The sequence below is a fragment of the Hyposmocoma kahamanoa genome, unplaced genomic scaffold, assembly GCF_003589595.1.
Source record: "Hyposmocoma kahamanoa isolate Upper Pololo Valley unplaced genomic scaffold, ASM358959v1 192, whole genome shotgun sequence".
NCBI classification, from domain to species: Eukaryota; Metazoa; Arthropoda; class Insecta; order Lepidoptera; family Cosmopterigidae; genus Hyposmocoma; species Hyposmocoma kahamanoa.
This window is the reverse complement of record NW_020653719.1, coordinates 4,972,146-4,987,470: the sequence shown is the minus strand read 5'-3', so window position 1 is coordinate 4,987,470 and position 15,325 is coordinate 4,972,146. Positions and strand designations below refer to the sequence as shown.

The 15,325-nt window shown below is 36.8% G+C and overlaps 1 protein-coding gene across 4 annotated transcripts in view; it reads right to left on the bottom strand.

Annotated features, from left to right (window-relative positions):
* The window catches only part of LOC113226631 (probable Rho GTPase-activating protein CG5521), a 54,761-nt gene that overhangs the window by 2,099 nt on the left and 37,337 nt on the right, over positions 1-15,325 (bottom strand). For all 4 annotated transcript variants that reach the window (XM_026459345.1, XM_026459347.1, XM_026459346.1 and 1 more), the window contains 8 exons: positions 10,826-11,054; positions 9,523-9,770; positions 8,592-8,752; positions 7,820-7,996; positions 7,509-7,635; positions 4,359-4,514; positions 3,101-3,259; positions 2,454-2,712 (listed from right to left, as the gene is read on the bottom strand). In XM_026459345.1, coding sequence (XP_026315130.1) covers positions 2,454-2,712; positions 3,101-3,259; positions 4,359-4,514; positions 7,509-7,635; positions 7,820-7,996; positions 8,592-8,752; positions 9,523-9,770; positions 10,826-11,054 — 1,516 coding nt within the window. The remainder of the gene's footprint in view (positions 1-2,453; positions 2,713-3,100; positions 3,260-4,358; positions 4,515-7,508; positions 7,636-7,819; positions 7,997-8,591; positions 8,753-9,522; positions 9,771-10,825; positions 11,055-15,325) is intronic.

The window sequence follows — 15,325 nt, the reverse complement described above, 5'->3', positions numbered from 1 at the left end:
TTGGAAAGCGTTTCTCTTGCGCAATAAATATCGCGCATTTTAATTTTGTAATTATCTCACAATGGCAAATACCCTACTGCCGTCATAGGCGTACTTTTTCAAGCACAAGAAACATTTGCAAGAACTATGAGCAGTACGACTATGCCTGTTGAAGGAATCAAGCGTTGTCAGTGATAAACCGCAATAATTATATTGAATCAATGTAAGCACTACGGCATATAGAAAAGTGGTGACGTTTTTAAGCGCAGTATAATTTCAGTACTATGCATGAACGGGTTAAGAAAATGGTAAGAAAAGAAAGGAAACCTAAGCTGATGCAAGCTTGATAAAAGACCATAATATTAAAGCTTTGCTTTGTGATTACATCAATGAGTGAACTGTGTATAGAAAGGAGAGAATACAGGAATTTATCCAGGAAACACAGCTTGAACTTAAGAAAAAAGTTACAAGTATTACATAACAGAGAACATCTTACACCGCCAAAATGCATTAAAAATCAAAAGTTGGATGAATGACAAAATATACCAACTTAAGAAACAAAGAAGGTAACTGAAGCAGACTGACAGTGCAAATTAAATAGGATTTTTTTTAAAGTTTAAGCAATTTGTAGCTTTCACATGCAAACAATGCATAATAATACAAATAGTACAACCTTGATAGCCTAACGGTTTGCACTGTAGGCACTGGATGAGAAGTTCCCGGGTTCGATACCGGTAGGATCAATTTAACAAATTAACTTTTCGAAATGGTTCTGGTCTTGATATTCTATTGTAAGACAATCACCTGGTCTGAAACTAGGGAACTCTCTGTACATACTCCCTATGAGTTTCAGAGCAACAGAATCCCAGAGCAGAACCAATTTACAAAAGTTCATTCCCCAAATTGGTTCTACTGGGAATCGAACCTGGGACCACGAACGATGGAATTTATTCCGGGGCATAACTCAGAACACCCAGGCCAAAACAACTTTCGAAAAGTTCACATTTAGTTTTATTGTTGATTGAGCTGATTTTTTACGGTTTTAAAAAAAAATCTCGAATAACTCGAGAAATCGGGTACGAGAATTTTCGAAACTCAAGAAAAAAAAGTCAAGAAACCCTAACTCGTAATAAATGGCATTGTAGAAAATTCAACATTTACGTATAAAATTTATTTATAAATAATAAAGGTAAGTAGTTTTCACTAGAAGCTACATATGGTGCATTTTGGTAAGTTTCTAGTAGAAGCTGAATATGGTGTTTTTTTGCGCCTTTCAATTGTTGCAAGCAAAATTAGGCAGTACTGCAATGACATTACAATTAAAATTCAACGTTTTAGCTTTTTCATATTCCTTTACATGTCACTACGTTTAAATAGGTTGACTTGAGACATTTTTTTCGTGGTTTTTGTATTAGACCCGTCGTCCATTTATTTGTAATTCAATGACTAAAGGTTATTTATTATACAGCTTCTGCATACTTGGACGACAAGAATGCGTGGTAGTGACCGGTTTAGCTTTTGCAGGTAGTCTCAATCTAAGAAGATGTTTGAAATAAATATTACAAATGTTAAATGTATTCAAATGTATATTTAAAAGAGCAACTCTAAGGGTCGTATTCCAGAACTCTACTTAATACTCAAGTCAGGACTTGAGTATTGCAGTGAGCACTGAAAATCATAGTCAAATCTTTGCCATTAGGGTCGTATTTCCAAATCCTGAATTGAGCATTGAGTAGAGTTCTAGAATACGACCCCTAGAGTTTCAAGTTCCTTCTTCTCAGGGAACTCTACCTTACAAAATGAGCTTAATTAATATTACGATTTCAAGAGTAATTTGCTTACCTATGAAATAAAGACGACATGAATTTGAATAACTGCAGTCGTGATGAGAGATCGAACATTTCCAATTCGATAGGAGCAGTCTTAGTGTAATAAAGAATTTTGAAGCTGTATTTATTTTGAACTTCAAACACAGTCGGAAATAGTATTGTACGGAATCAAGGCTGTTGAGGAAATTGGACCAGCTCCTCGAAAGCCGTAGGCGTATGTAGAAAGTAACCTAATTTAAAGCTGATATGCATTCCTACATGTCACTGGTCTAAATGGTGAATTTTAATGACAAAAAAAAAACAGGAAATAAAGCTTTGAGAAATTAAAAATAAGGTATTTAATTAATAACTTTTGGAACTATAGTGAAAAATAGGATGGTTTGCATTAATATTAGACATAACTGGTTGATGACTCTATCACTTCAGTCAGCCGTGACCATGGGACCTGTAAAGGGCCCGAAACCTTGGTTTGTTTGAAAAAAAAAAAAAAAACAAATATACGCGATTTGAATCCGGAAAAATAGTTCCATTTCCTATGTGTAACAATTGCGAAAACCTAAGAATTCCATACAAAAAATTATTCAACATTATTCAGGTTTAAAAATGTTATGTAATAAAAATATTTGCACTTAATTATTTACTAACCAGCAGCAGTGTTACTCAACGCGGGCTGCAGGGCTACTGGTTCCCGTATCCTTTCTACGAAGTGTTCAAACGTAGTAGGCTGCGTATGATGATGTACGAGTGCATCGAGCGATCTTGCCCGTTCTGAATACGCGTGCTGATACAGAGGCATGGTGGCCCGTACGGCTCGTCCGCCTGCGAACGCTGCTCCTCGTACGAGTGCCGCTGCGCAACTTACGTGCACTATACATTCCTCCCATAGTGGACCGAATACTGACACCTAGTGAGAAAAAGAAATAATACAGAGAAACAAATATTTTTCAATACATGGTTTAGAGGATATATGACCAGCGACACTGAAAGTTTGAAAACCCATGAAACATAACAAACACATATTCTAATTATGATTTACGTCATAAAATGTATACTCAAGGTGCTACCAAAATTTTACCGGTGATCGTGCAACAATTTCAACAATTTTAGAAAAAATAATTACTTTGTTGAGAATAAAGTTTCTTTCTCTATACACAACCTGTGCTTCAAATCGGCATGATTACGATCGCTGGCTGCAATATTTACAGTAATAAGAGTCTTTAGTCTATTACTCTTGTATAGAGTACAATATTGACTTTAGTAGAAACAAAGGAATGTTTGAATAAACAACTTACGTCAGGTTTTCTGGAAACGGTACATCGCAACAACCCTCCAGCCAGTGGGTAGAGAACAATGAGCACGTCGCAAAACTGCGTGGGTAGCGTGTCACGCTTGTACGGACGCCAGTGCTCGCTCCATACCACGTGCACCTCATCGTTGCCTAAGTGACGTGTCTGCAATTTTAAACACAATTTTAAATAGACCTTAGGTAAAAGTAACAAGGTATACGTGACAGTGGCTCGACTTCTCATAAATTAATTTTCATCTATTTTCATCAAATTATTTACTACCTAAGAAGGTAGTAAATTAAAGTAAGAGATCATAAAATTAAAATAATTATAATATATTTTGAATTAAAATAACATATATACTACATACTTGACTTCTAAAAGGAAATTTGGTACATGAATTTATACAGGGCCGTGGTTGTAAGGCCTAAAGATTATTGTTTCCACTTCTGGAGTTCCGTACTCCCCTAAGAAGCATGCCCGGCCGTGAATGGTGAGTGGCCTCTGGTAACGGAACTGTCCGCAGCCATTAGACGGAAGGGTGCAGCTGGTGGCGTGTCACGGCACAAGCGCGCGCAGCGAAACAAGTTGGAAAGCTAAGGGGTTTTCACCAAGCAGTAGGTGGATTCTTCAAACAGAAGGTAGTTTCTTCAACCGTAAGGTAATGTATTCTCTATAGCGGGAACTCACTTCCACTAACAAGTGATTGTGTTTAAGAATTTATTATCAAGAAATCGGCGATTTTGAAAATCGTTAATTTGAATTTTAAATCTCGGGTTGTGTAAGCCAGCGGGAAGTGAGCGATGAGCGTGGACTAGCTTCGAGCGCGGTTCTTGGTCACCTGCCTGCGTCAGAGACACGGCGAGGTTGGCTCGCTCATCACCCCCTCGCCTCGCGTACCCCGCGGCTGCCCATTCAAATATTACGTTTGCCTCAAATTTCATGGCTAGTAACGAAAGGCAAAATCTTGAACTGCGGTAGTCTATGGAAATTTATTAACTATGAAAATATTTTATTTAGATTTTTATAAAAACGTCCGTTATTATAGTTATTTTTAAATATAATGAATACATGTAACTTTCCGTTACAGCGTATTTATTACTTTATTTTTTCTCTATCCTAAGGTTTCACGGAATAATTTGATAGTGAATATTGCACATTAGTTCATTTTAAACATCTTATTATTCTGTAGTGCCGTTGTTGTTGCTGTTTATATAGGATATATTCGACTACTTCATAAATGAAAATCAAATAATAGACAGACCTTGTTCAGTATAGCGTCAGGTGTATCAGCGGGCATGCGTGTGGCGACGTGAAATAGCGCCTCTAATGTGAGCGTCGCGATGTAAGGCGCGCTGGTGCCACCGCCACCGCCCGATCGCAGGCCGCCAGCGAAACCGACGTGGCTTTCCAGTTCCACCTAAAATAAACCATTTTGCATTGGATTATACAGTACAATGTTAAGATACGGAGTGATAAAGCTGACTAAGAGGATAGTGTAGGTGAGCTCTATTTAAAGACACGATCCAAGCACTAAAACGTCTTTTGTATGGTATAAATATAAGTAAGGCAACAGACCTCTGCTTCTGTTTCCGCGGCTGCGAAGTTCCGCATGCTTTGTTGCATCTGTTTCCGTTTTCGCTTGCACAACTTTTATAATACAACTTTAACCGGAAATTAACAAAGTTACACCAAAGTACCACGATTTCATTTAACCAAGGTAAATGACTCTTTTATGGGGTGCTGTATACGTTTTTACAATAAGATTCCGGAGCATGTATAATGATTATCATTTCCTATGTTTGAAAACTACATTAAAAATATTTTGATTGAAAAGTCATATTACAAAATTGAAGACTACGCATTAGATAAAGATGTATGGAAAGACGATATGACTCCAGAATCCACACAAATTCGATTCAATGTGTGGCATACACATTGAATCGAATATACTTAAATAGCATTTAAGTTCATTTGAAAGAGCAATCCCTAGAGTTTCTTGCTAGTTCTTCTCAGGGAAGTCAGCGTAGTGAACGAGCAGTAGCTTAAATGTGATGTTCTCAAATGTAAATTTATTTTACCTATGGAATAAATGCTTCTTTGACTTTGTACATTGTACATACATGTACATTTTGGCATCCGCTTGCGTTTCTGCTACGATTTACTTTTGACACCTGTTTCCGTTATGACACTTCCGTTGCATCACTAATAAATATAGACATGTACCAATAACTCTAGAAGACTGTTAATCTCCATACTACCGATCGTAACTCTGATATAATTCCTGAAAAAGGTCAAATTGCGGCTTATATCTAGAGAGCGCTTATCAATAGCTTGGAAGTAGTTTATATTATGTAAATGGCCGTGGATATCAATTTTAATTCCGCTTGATTATGAAACAAAAAAGTAATCAGATTTTTCCTTGTAATATTAATCAAATATTGATCATGAGCTAAAGTTATTTTCTTAAGTATGACAAATTAATATGCGTGTCAATGCATGGCATTGTGTAACAAACTAATTTATAAATTAGCGCTTCCTAATATGGGTACGTGGCGCTAATCTTAAACAAAATATAAAAGAATAGCCAGCATTACCTATAAAAATGTGCGCAATAAGCGCCATCTAGTTGATTTGTTTGTTATCACTATAAATTGGAGTACTATTATTTCCTTTTGGGCGGCCATTAGGTTTGTGCCAGTGTCAGTTTTATAACAATAATATAAAAACTATGACGATTATTGCCAGCGTCAGTGAATAGAACAAAACCAACGCTTTGAGAAATTGCAGCTTGTCAATGTTTGCCATAACCAATGGTCGGAAAAAGGTGTTCCACATATATATACATACATGTATAGATAAAGTTACAAGGAGCGACATGAAGTTGTTAAAACCATCAAATATTAATTAATTGCTTTTCGATTTCCGTATTTCCGGAAATGGTTTTACTTCATTGTAAGACAAAACGATTGATTTAGGAAGTCGAAGTTGGATTTTAAAGTAATTCTAATGGCAGAGAACAAGACACTCTCCGCCCCTCCCTAGCCTTAGATGCCGCACCACGCCCCACATTGCCGGTCACATTGACTGAACGACAACACGGCTGCCGGCGAGCCGTTTTTACGCGAAGACGGCTTTGATATTTGAATATAGTTTTCATTTATTCATTACAAAACTTGTAAGTTAATATATAACATAATTTTACGTTACTATTTATAATGGTCGTGAATTGTGCTGTATATGGCTGTTTATCATCATTTTCCGAAAGATGAAAAGAAGTAGGTAAGTAAAAAAACTTATGTCTGAGACTTATTCAGTTATTGTTTTCTTCATTTATTTACTGCAGAGTAATATATTTATGTATAAAAAATACAGATTTGGCGCCATGATTTCGTGAGCTAGTAGACAAGGGTTCTCGAATTTTCAATTCATATTCCAGATAAATATTACGTAAGTAGCGAATATACCTAATTATTAACTAAGTAATGATGATCAACTTGGACACGCAATTTCAAATACCTTGGTTACCTTATTTAAAAGTGCATGTCCAAAATATAACATTTTAAGTGCTTTTAATATATTTTTTTAAATAAATCTTCAATATTACTCTAGTTAGTGAGTAAACAAAAAAAGTTAAGTTAAGTGGTAAAGTCTAGTTAGTGTTCTAGGATTCTATTAATAGATAACAGATTCGCGTTAGCATTTTCGCTATGTTGCCGCTCTGATCACGTAACGTGCATGAAGGGATGGGTAACCCTGCTACTTCACGCACACATTTGCGCGTGTGCAGATAGCGCCTTGCTGTATGTAGTAGTCTAGTAGTAGTAAGTACATAATTTTCCACTGTTGTATGGAGTGTCCGGGGTGTGCTAATGGTGCCATGTAAAAAAATGCAGTAGATAACTAACTGACCTTTTACCAAAGCAGAGAGTAAAAAAGTAACGAGAATGGTCATTCTCAACCCCTAGCTTTAGATACCACACTGCGCCTCACATATTGACGGTTGCATTGACGGAACGGTAACAAGGCTGTCAGTTATCTACTGCATTTTTTAACATGGCACCATTAGAATTACTTTAAAATCCAATTACGACTTCCTAGGTCAGTTGTCTAACCTACGACACAGTAAAACCATTTCCGAAAATCGAAAATGTAATTAACTAACATTTGGTGGTTTTAACAACTCTCTGTCGCTCCTTGTAGCTATGTCTAAACATGTATTTATATAATTATGTGGAACACCTTTTTCCGACCATTGGTTACAACGAATGAAAAGTCGTACGTAAAAGAAAAAACTAAAAACAATTACGACTTTCTGAAAATTATTAAACTGGTAAAGAACAGAAAAATAAATAGTTAAAAAAGGCGAAAGTTTGTGAGTTTGCTCTAGTGAGCGTTAAATTGCGCAACTTACCTCCCAAGCTAAGGCAGCTAAGAAAGCTTCGTACGCAGGGCTGCCGCATCGGTTGGATAGGATCTCGTTACGCATTTCTTGGCCTTTGGCTACATATATGACGGCAACTTTGTGCGTTTCTCGACACCTTTAAAAAAGCACAATATTGGATAAATATAACAAACACAGTGCAAACTTCAAACCACCAAGTGTACCAAATTTGCAACTTTCAAATTCCTAACGCTATTTTGTGTACTCAAGCAACTGAAGATGTAGACCTGACTGTCATGCTAACTTACACACGTACGATTTATAATAAATCGGAAATTTACCGTTGCGCGTCCAAGTTTCTAAGCTCCCTCAATAGTCTGTCCGAGCGTCGCAGCAGTTGTGCATGCGTTCGACGTGCGGGGGCGAGTGTACCCAGTTGAGCCAGCAACAAGCGGCACTGCTCGAATGGGCCTGGAGGCACGGGCCCGCACGATTCCGTTTGCTCTAATTCTTCCTCACTGGAGAATAAAAATTATCGTTTTTACGAAATTGGGCGGAGCAAATTGTTAGTATAGGTTCGTAAAGTAAGGCGTTATGATATTGGTAAACAATTCGCTATTAAGAACGAGCTAAATTTGGAGCGTTCAATGCGACATTAGTTATTGCGCGCTAAACTTACATTTACATTTTTAACCGACTTCAACAAAGGAGGAGGTTCTCAATTCGACTGTTTTTTTATGTAATGTTTTTTTATGTAATTATGTTACGCGATTACTACATTATGACTACTACATTGTGTGTTACGCTGTTACACGATTTGTGAACCGATTGTGATGATTCTTTTTTTGTTGAAAAGAGGGTACTTCATTATTGTTTCTTTCCGCATTAAAGAGGTTTTGATCCCAAATAATAATAAATGAACTGTAGCTCAGTTGGAAAAGCATTGCCTTGGTGTGGCGCAGTTACAGGTTCGAGTCCTGTCAGGTCGAAGGAATTTTTCTTTGTGTGCGATTTTTGTATTAATAATTATAATAACTGATTCATTGTGTAGGTTAAATATTGTAAATAAATGTTTCCGAAGTGAATTTTAATACATGGCAAGTTGGTCTATACCTTTCTCTATTAGCCAAATAGTGTCTCTCGGCGTTGCGATGTGAGACGAGTGCTGCAACCAGCTCGTCCTCTGCGCCAGGCGGCAGCGGCGACGGGCCTGCCTCGTCCAGCCGTCGCCCACATGCCACCTCAGGAGATGTATGACCGATATATGCTAGCACCTGACAACAAGAACATCACACGATCCAGTTAACTCTCTATATTGAAAAGCTTTAATACAGGGTTATTTGTAAAATACTTACAACCTTGCTGGACTATACTAATATAGTCCAGGAAGGTTGTTAGTATGTTACTAATAACATCTTAAACAAGAACTTTTGTTTCATGACTTTTAACAATTCATCAGATTTTTACTTCCGTACAGAAATAAGTTTATTTTTTGTTAAATTTATTATGTTTTGTAAAGAGTCATGGAACAAAAGTTGTTGTTTATGATGTTAGTAATACAGTCCTGAGAGGTTGTTAGTATTTTACATATCGACAGTCCGATGTGATTATATAGCGAAAAGAGAATAAGTACGTTACGAGAATAATTTGATTATTCAAAATAAGGCCTATGTGAAGTTATTTTGAGAATATATATGTCTTATTTCGTTTCGGAAATATAAAATCGAACAAAAGTCGATCTGACATCCACAGCCAAGAAGAACGAGCGAAATGTACTATGTCCTGAGAACAAGTAGTCTTGCACGTAGATCTTTGTTCTGCGGTGAGTTATATTATAACTATGTAATGCGAGTTCTTAGGTTTTCGCGATTGTTACACATAGGAAATAAAAAAGCCGTGACATTGAGTCCTATAAAGCACCCGAAACTTCGTTTGTTTGAAAAAAAAATATATATACGCGCTTTAGATCCGAAAAACAGTTTCATTTCCTAGCTTTAATGTGTGATATACAACTTAAAATTCGCCTTTCTACTAGGATACTTACATGATCCAATTGATGTTTATCCGGAGGACTATTCTTAAAATCTGGTAGCAAATTAGGCGGTAGAGGTGGAGGTAAGGATGACAGTGTGTTGTCCCTGGGGCTGTCAACACTGTCAGGTAAAGCGAGGTGTTCAAGCGCTTCTGTGATGGTGGTAGAAGGGTCGTAATAGAGCGCAGAAGCGTCCCAACAGGCTTTACCCGCGATGTCTCGGAGTAACACTCGTACTTGACGATCTGATGTTGCTAGACCTGCCGGAGATAGGAGTATAAAATAAAATTTGCTAAATCCGAGAATAACCAGCTGAAAAACTAAAGAAGAAGTAGAAATAGTAAGGTGTAGGTTGTTCAAATTTTTGTCACAAAAGAAGTCTGACGAATTAGAACTTTAAATAGTTTCTTAGGCTCAGTTAATCAGAAATAAAAAACATAACGAATTGGAATTAAATTAAACATCACAAAACATTACCTAGACTACATTACTAACCAATTGTTTACTACATCTAAAGTGCAAGTTTTTTTTAACATCAAGTGACGGGACGAATAAGTCGTCCGCCTGATGGTAAGCTACACGCCTGCCCATAACAGTTACAGTGTCACATAGAGCTTTAAATTGCTAAGATCTGAGGGACACTACCACTGCGCCCGTGACCTTGAGACATAAGTTGACAAGTTCCATGTGCCTGTAATTTTACCAGTTGAAAAAAAAGCAATTGTGACTGCAATAAAACGGTGCATATGGATCGTCTTCGGTGACCGTCAGACAATCGATTTTCTCCGAAACTATTTCAAATAAAAAGTGAAAGGTACAACGACAAATTAGTGGCCAATCACAGCCGTGTTGTTTCTGTAACTATATTGCATGTACCCAAACTTCTCTGTATCAATTCACTACTACAACAGAAATACAACTAATATGTTTTCTATTTTTTCTAAAGTATTATCAAAAGATAATTCTCTAAGTTTAGATTGAATGAAAATTATGAGGAGTGTAATACTCAGGTAATTTAAAGAAATGCAAAGGTATTACTTACATACATATCACGGGTTTTGTTTATAGTAAGTATGTTAGTTATACGAGTAATGTGATTTTAATATGCCATCATTACTTGTTCCAAATTGGTGTCGGGAATATCAGGAAATAATTCTTTTCTTGCAGATTGAATTCATACATACATACATGCACCTCCCGATCTATTTTCATCGGGGTAGGCAGAGACAGGATACTAATAATTTTTTTTAAAAAACGAAAAAGGTAGAACTCAGAGCATAATTGATTACTGAGACATGAAATATAACAAATTTACCAGGAGTGGTAGCAGCTGCTCCAGCTGGTTCTAAGGCACGTAGCTCAATGAGACTCGCTAGCGTGGATTCAGAGAATCTCATCAGTTGTACGTGTGGAGCGCTCAGTACTGCTGGGCCTAGCTCGGCGCCGAGAGACGGGCTGTCGTGCTGTTCGCACACACTTGACGAGAGCTGACAGCCGCTCCAGAGAGGCCAGTGCCCAAGGAACAACACTAGTTGCGTGCAAATCTGTGCGAGAAAAATATATATTATTTATTTATGCATTTATTGTACAGAAAAAACAAAAACACATTTAGTAACAGGGAAAACACAAACAAAAGGTACTGCTTATTTGTAACAGAAATTTCTTCCTGCAGACCTAAATACAGGACACAATAATTACAATAACGGGTTTACGTGCACAACAAAACAAAAATTATGTCATAAAAAAACTATATCGAAAACATTAAATTATTAAAACTATATAAATACATATTTCTCACATATTAATCAAACATATTAATTAAATATTTAATCAAAATGTGAATTTACTGAGGTTTTTTTTAAGAATGAATAAGAATAAGAATAAGAATAAGAATGATTTATTACTCTCGCCGAGACACACATGAACTTAAAAAAATGCAATACAATATTATAAAATTAGACATTGAACACAATATAAATGCAATACAAAAATTTAAAAATAAAATAAAATAAAAGCACAGAGAAATTAATTGCAATTTTACAGGTACTGCAATTTACGAAACTTATTAATAAATGCGTGTCGCGGCGCAGGCAAACGGTACTTGCTCAGCTTTAAGCTACTGGTAGAAAAATCGACCAGTAGCGCTGGTTTTCAGCAAGCCCGATCTGAGTGAAGCACGGACTCGAGCGTAAACAATATTATACATACATAAATAATTCTGTGTAATAAATAATTGATTTCATAAAATAAAATATTTAAAGTAAATAATATATGTATGCAGTAATATGATAAATTTTATATGTTTACGAAATAAGTTTAAATATACACGTTAAATATTGGTGTAATAACAAGGACAAAACAAAAATTATGTAACAGACAATCTGATAGACAATACTGAAAATACGCGCTATTAATAGGTTTAACTACAGAAATATAGATATAATGTGTATAGAACATAAAAACTCGAGCACAGGATAAACGAACACGGCAATAATGCTCACAGAGATGACTCACTCCGCTCGGGATCGGTCGCGTCATTTCGTGACGAAACAAATCTCTATTAAAAATTCATTATTAAAGTTATTATATTATTATCAATACAGTGAGTGCAAGAATAATGATAAATAAAAAGGAGTACAACGTTTTTGTAGTTCATCAGTGAACCAATTACTATTTCTAAGCAGTGTTAAACGAAAATTATAATAATTATATGGCTATGACGTCATGTGAGAACCCCGAACAGATTTACATTGGAAATAATGTAAGTAAAACATGGCTTCCATTTGAGGTATACACAATAGTTAAACAATGATTTCTATAAATATAATTAAAATTGAAATATTAATAAGGTAATTTCATTTCAGATATTATATGACGTAATAAATTTGCGTGCGTTACGTTTGTGAAATAGAAAAATAAATAAAATAAAAGAATATATATATTAATTACAATAGTGACCAATTTATCTCAACAAGAAACAACAATAAATGAAAATGCGCAATGCGTTATTATGTTGCGCGGACGACGTGCCAGCACCTCGAGTCAAAATCAGCAAGGTAAGATAAATATATATAAATTAAATTTTTCATTTTTTTTTATTACATGTTCTTTTGGTTGCCCAAAAGGTATGCCTTGTACTTAAATTTAAAAGTATTTACTGATTTCAGACTTCGAAGCGGCGGTGGCAAGTCATTCCAGCACTTCGAAGCGGCGAATTTGAAGCTGCCACGGAACGCATTAGTGCGATGTTTCGGGATCGCGAGCGACCAGGCTGAGTCCCTTGTGAACCGGCCCTTTACGTCACGAGACCAAACCAATTTCTCGGCCAGATAAGTCGGACTGTTACATTTTATTGTTCCGAACAATAATGTCGCTAAATGTAGCTCCCTTCGAACATTCATTTTTAAAATGTTTGCATCATTGATGTAAGGTGTAACGTGCGTGCGCGGTGGTATAGCGAAACAAAAGCGGGCGCAAGCGTTCTGTATCCGTTGCACTAGTTGCTTTGTATGGGTTAAAAGGCGCGGCCCATACACTACGTCCATGTAACTAAATTTAGATAGTACCAACGAATCGCAGAGTTTTATGCGAACATCTTGTCTAAGGTAATTTCTAATTTGGTACAACAGCTTGAGCCTATAAAAGCAGTTTCTAGCAACTCCTATTACGTGGTTCTCAAAACGAAGCGTTTCATCCATTAGCAAACCCAGGTTTCGAGCTTCACTGACCGCTTCAACATTTTCTCCTCTAATCACCAAAGATATACCTTGCCCTTTAATTTTCACTATCTGATTGCGAGTACCTAAAACCATATATTTAGATTTAGAACCATTAAGCACTAGTGAATTTGACTCAGCCCATGCAGCAATGTGTTCTAAATCATCATTTAGATATCTTACTGCATTTTGGGTATCACTTGGTTTAAAAGAGGTGTAAACTTGAATATCATCAGCGTAGATATGATACTGGCAATGTTTAATTTGGTGGACTATATCAGCGCTGTATATAATAAATAGGATAGGACCCAAAATTGAGCCCTGCGGCACACCTCTTTTGACGTCGCGACTGGCTGAAAACAATGCTGAACCATCATGATCATATACCTCTACATGCTGTGATCGATGCTTAAAGTAACTGCTAAACCATTTTATGGCAGACGCACTGAAACCGTAGTAATGCAGCTTGGATAGCAGTATATCTACACTAATGCAGTCGAAAGCACGAGAAAAGTCAAGTAGTGTCAATAACGTGCCCTGACCAATGTCTTGGGCCGATATGATGTCATCGACAACTTTGATCATTGATGTTGTAGTACTGTGACCCCTCCTGAAACCGGACTGCACCACGGGAAGCACTTTATTTGTCTCCAAAAAAATGTTGAGCTGCTTTGCCACGATTTTCTCCAAAATTTTTGATGCGCAAGGAAGTATGCTTATAGGCCTGACGTCCTTAAGTGAGGTGGGGTTGTTGGTTTTGGGTATAGGCCTTACCACTGCGTGTTGCCATGCTTTAGGATAAGTGCTTGTCTCTATCGACCTATTAATGATGGCTGTAATAGTAGACAGCGTGGTAGGCAGAGTCATCAGCAACATATCCAAAGATATGCCATCAGCTCCAATAGCATTCGATTTAAGCATTTTAATAATGCTAAGTACCTCCGCTTCTTCTACTCTGTTAAGTGCGAAAGTTTGATCAATACAACAATGAAACTCAAAAAATGTCAACTGAGAAATTGATACTGATGTATTACCGGGTACATTTAAAAAATTGTCATTTAAAATATTAGGATCATTGTAAATATGTACAGGTAATTCAGGCTTTGATTTTATTCTTATATTTTTTTTAATGTTGGTCCACAGCGTTTTTGGGTCTTTTTGATAATTTACATGATGGTTATAGTACGCTTTTTTTTCAGCCTGCAATGCCTCGTTTACAGCTCGTTTCAGTTCTTTGTAATATTCTCTTTTTGAGTCGGTATTACTTGCACGGCTCGCTGCATGCGCTTCATCTCGGCGCCTCATCATTTGTTTAATATTGTAGGTGATCCATGGGTATTGTGTATCCTTGATATACATGGTGCGTAACGGTGCATGTGAATCGAATACTGATATTAGCATAGAGCTGAAGTGTTGCACCATGTCATCAACATTTTCTAGTTCACATACGCTAGCCCAATCTAAATTAATCAGTTGACAGTCAAAATTATTGTAATTTATATTCCGTAGATTCCTGCGAATTATTGTTACAGGCACTGGTTTTATTTTTTTTAGATTTACTTCACAGGTAATGAAGGCGTGACCACTTAACTCTTTAATATAATCCGTCTGTATTATGGCCCTATCAATGTCTGTACATATAACATCAATTAAAGTTTCGCTGAATTGTGTGAAATGAGTTGGTTTATTAACAATTTGTCTCAACTTCTGACATGTTAGAAAATCCAAAAGTTTTTTATAGTCACTATCAGAATTACGCATACAATCAATGTTAAAATCACCCATTAATACCATATTGTCACACCAAGCAAAGCAAGTTAGAGTTTCGGTCAAGCCATCTAAAAATCTGTTAATATTTAACCATGGTGGGCGGTACGCGGTGCCTATAACTAGTTTAATGCCGTTAATAGTCAGGCTTAACCACATTTGCTCCACCAGCTCAGTGTGTGGATGCGCCAGTACATGCACCGCTATACCCCGCCTAATATAAAAAACCGACACCGCCGCCGCGCGAGCGCACAGTAGCGGGCCGCGGAATGTGACGTAAGCGGTAGCCGGGTATCGCCGGCGCACGCCCCTCCTCGCCCTCCCGCAACCAC